This window comes from Malurus melanocephalus, unplaced genomic scaffold (assembly GCF_030028575.1).
Source record: "Malurus melanocephalus ecotype Western Australia unplaced genomic scaffold, MMel_1.1 scaffold_4889, whole genome shotgun sequence".
NCBI classification, from domain to species: Eukaryota; Metazoa; Chordata; class Aves; order Passeriformes; family Maluridae; genus Malurus; species Malurus melanocephalus.
In genome coordinates, this window is record NW_026628120.1 from 1 (window position 1) to 3,028 (window position 3,028).

Consider the following 3,028-nt stretch of genomic DNA (forward strand, 5'->3'; position numbering starts at 1 on the left):
ACTGCAAATTTAAAATCTTTTCCTTTCCTCCTGTTCTCTTTAGTTCTCCCCATCACTCTTTTCCTGCTTTCCCTTTCCCCCTCTTTTCCCAGAGGCAGGCGACACCCACCACAGCATCCACATCCCCACAGCCTCCAGCTGTCAACCTCTACTTCACCCATGTATGGACTACTTGATAAAGACCCTTTAGACACTTTCAGAAATTCCCTAGATGCCTCTTGCCATGATTTAATCTAATCTGTTCTTCTAACAYAGATTACTTGGTTCTGCATTACTGCTTCAGCAGCCAAAATATTATCTCAGCCCAGCCCCTCTGCAACTCACAGCCTTTGCTTTATATGAGCAAGCAGCAAAAGCACCACAGGCTAATTAAGCCTGGCAGTTATGAAGAACTGATTCATCTTCTCCATAAACCTCAAAATGCTGTGTCAGCCTGGTGTGGCTCCATCCTCACTAGATGAGGGATCTTGCCTCTTTTTCCTGTTTAGTTTGTGTTTTCATTTTATCCCACACTCTCCTTTCATTCAAGTTTTCAACTAATATGATACAATTCAGTCTTGCAAACACCAGCAAGATGGTTTTCTTTTTTTTTTTGCAGCAAGTCTTCTTGAATTCTATCTACATCAACATGATAAGGTAGTGATTCTAAGGAATAGCCCAAATTTAAAATCTATTCGATCTGTCTGGAAAGCATAACATCAAACTAAGATGATCCAAAACAATTACAAAGCTTGGAGAACCCAACATTCTCTTGTTTTGCAACATGGATTAACTGCTACAATGAGGCCTCTCCTTATTGTGAATAATAGTAAGTTCAAGACAGAATCTCCTTAGATAATGCTCACCTCAGTAAAAACRTTACATTCAGACTGATGCACACATGCTGGGTTATCCATTGCATCCTCCTTCATTTGCTCTTGGTTACGATGTTCAATGTCTGATTCTACAATGCTGATGTCATTGGAGCTTATCAGAGTCAGCTCAGGTTCTTCCATAATACCATGCCCTGACTCAGTCTCCTACAAAACAATAAAGAAAAGACATTGGTGAAGAAAAAAAGTAGAAACCCCAATACTTTCAGCAACAGTAACAACWTGTCAGAAAAAGGAAGCTCATTTGACATACAGAAGAAAGAAAACCTGCCCCAAGCAGTAAATGAAGTACAGAAATAGCACTTCTGTATCAGAATTCACAAAACTGAAACAATCCAAAGCAACTAAGCAGCTACAGAAACTCCCCCTCTCCTCAAGTTTAAATCACTTAGTTCTAAGGCAATTTTTTTTTAAGCTACATCAACACTTTTTCTCTAAGTTTGATCATGCTTTGGTTAATTTGTTTACCTCCTTCAGGCTTCTAAATGAGGCCAGGGGCTGTTCAGTGAGGTGAACAGACTCATGCCATGCAAGCCAGCTGCACAGGCTGTACCAACTGATGATGAGAGAAGRATATGCAACAGATGCTACAGCTCCTCCAACCAATGTGGGAACTCAGCTCATTTAAGCTACTGCTAATTATCTTATTACACTCAATTATCTCAGTGCTATGATCTGAAAGAAGGAGTAGGGCAAAACTCTAGGAAACAGGAACTAGAATTGGAAAATCCACATTTGCCAAGCTTTCAGATATTAAAGGTCTAAAATAACTTTGTGCAACAACAAAACCCCTGCTTCTGGAAATCTGTTATACTCACCCAGACAGGGATATGACATGAGCTTCTGGGCACAGGATGAGAATGCTTTYCATGCCTTTGGTGTAAAGAACTGCTCTGTTGTACAGCAGAGTGCAAATGGATATTTGAGTCTTCCAAGTTGGTTTCTCTGAGAACCCTCAAAGATTCTTGTCCTGGACAGCTTTCAACTGGCTCCTTTATATTCATATTGCACTGAGAATGCAGCTCCACAGCTTTATTTACTTCATCTACATGAACTGAGTTTTCAGGAAGCTTTACATACTTTTTATCAAATGCTTCCAAAGGTAATTGTTCAGAAGACACAGTCTCTTTTAGTAAATGTTGAGGGAAAGTTTCATCCATTGTAACTGGTGTGRTATCTAGCTGATAAAACGATTTTTGTTCTTCCAGTTCAATCAGACTTTCATTTTGCAGATCTTCCACTGAACACTGGAGATTAATGCATCCCATACCTCTTGACAGCTCTTCATACTCTCTTGCAGATGAAACACAATTCTCATTGCTTCTGTGTCTAATTCCATGTGTTTGTTCAAAAGGTCTGTGTAACACAGGGTTAAGATCCTCTGGCTGATCAGCATTCTGACAGTCATCACTCAGAGTAGATTCTAATTGCAGCGGGTGAAAAGATTCTTCAGATCCTGTTTCAAAAATTGTCAGAAGTCAAACTTCTTGATAACAAAACAGAATTTCCACTTTATGTCTCTCCATACTAAGACTTTTCAGTAATGTATAACAAGGAGTTCAGGACACAGTAAGAAACTTTTTTAKCAAAAAGCTCTGCTTAAGTTTCCTCACACTTCATACCAGTAACATTAYAGAAAATGATTCYGTCACTGTACATGAAACTACAAGAMACACTTTTTGCTGCTTTTTGGAATATTGTTATGGATGGACTATACTCTGTAAATGGAAGTCCTTCAAGTCTCCTTTGGGCCTCCAACAAAGTCTCTAAACCAGAAAGAAAATGATCTATAACACCTTTACTTGGGCAGAAAATCTTCAAAGTAGAAAGCAACATTCAAATTGGAACAAAGCCTATTGTTCCTACAAGTTACAGTATTGCACCTAAATTGTCTTTATCTGAGCATGTAAGTCAAGATACCATTCTTGCCCAGAAGAGGCTGGTCAAAGACAAAGATTGGGTATCAGCACTAATTACTGGGGAGGCATTTCGGCAGAACAGCATTTGCCAAACAAAGTGTTTGTTTAAATTACTTTACAAAGTTAAGTGTTGCTTAAATTACTTTTTTTGTCCTAAGTTTGATAAAATCAGTTACACAGACTCCAGCATTGTGCTACCACCAGGCTTTTTATACACACCAGAATGTATCACAGAAA

At 38.9% G+C, this 3,028-nt stretch overlaps 1 protein-coding gene across 1 annotated transcript; it reads right to left on the reverse strand.

Annotated features, from left to right (window-relative positions):
* Nucleotides 1-14: 14 nt before the first annotated feature.
* LOC130588417 (centrosomal protein of 295 kDa-like) lies at nt 15-2,475 on the reverse strand. Its single transcript, XM_057389341.1, has 2 exons — nt 1,691-2,475; nt 15-1,019 (listed from the first exon to the last, which is right to left on the reverse strand). Exons 1-2 carry the CDS (start codon nt 2,138-2,140, stop codon nt 831-833), a joined length of 639 nt encoding a protein of 212 aa, XP_057245324.1. The 5' UTR covers nt 2,141-2,475; the 3' UTR covers nt 15-830.
* Nucleotides 2,476-3,028: the final 553 nt, after the last annotated feature.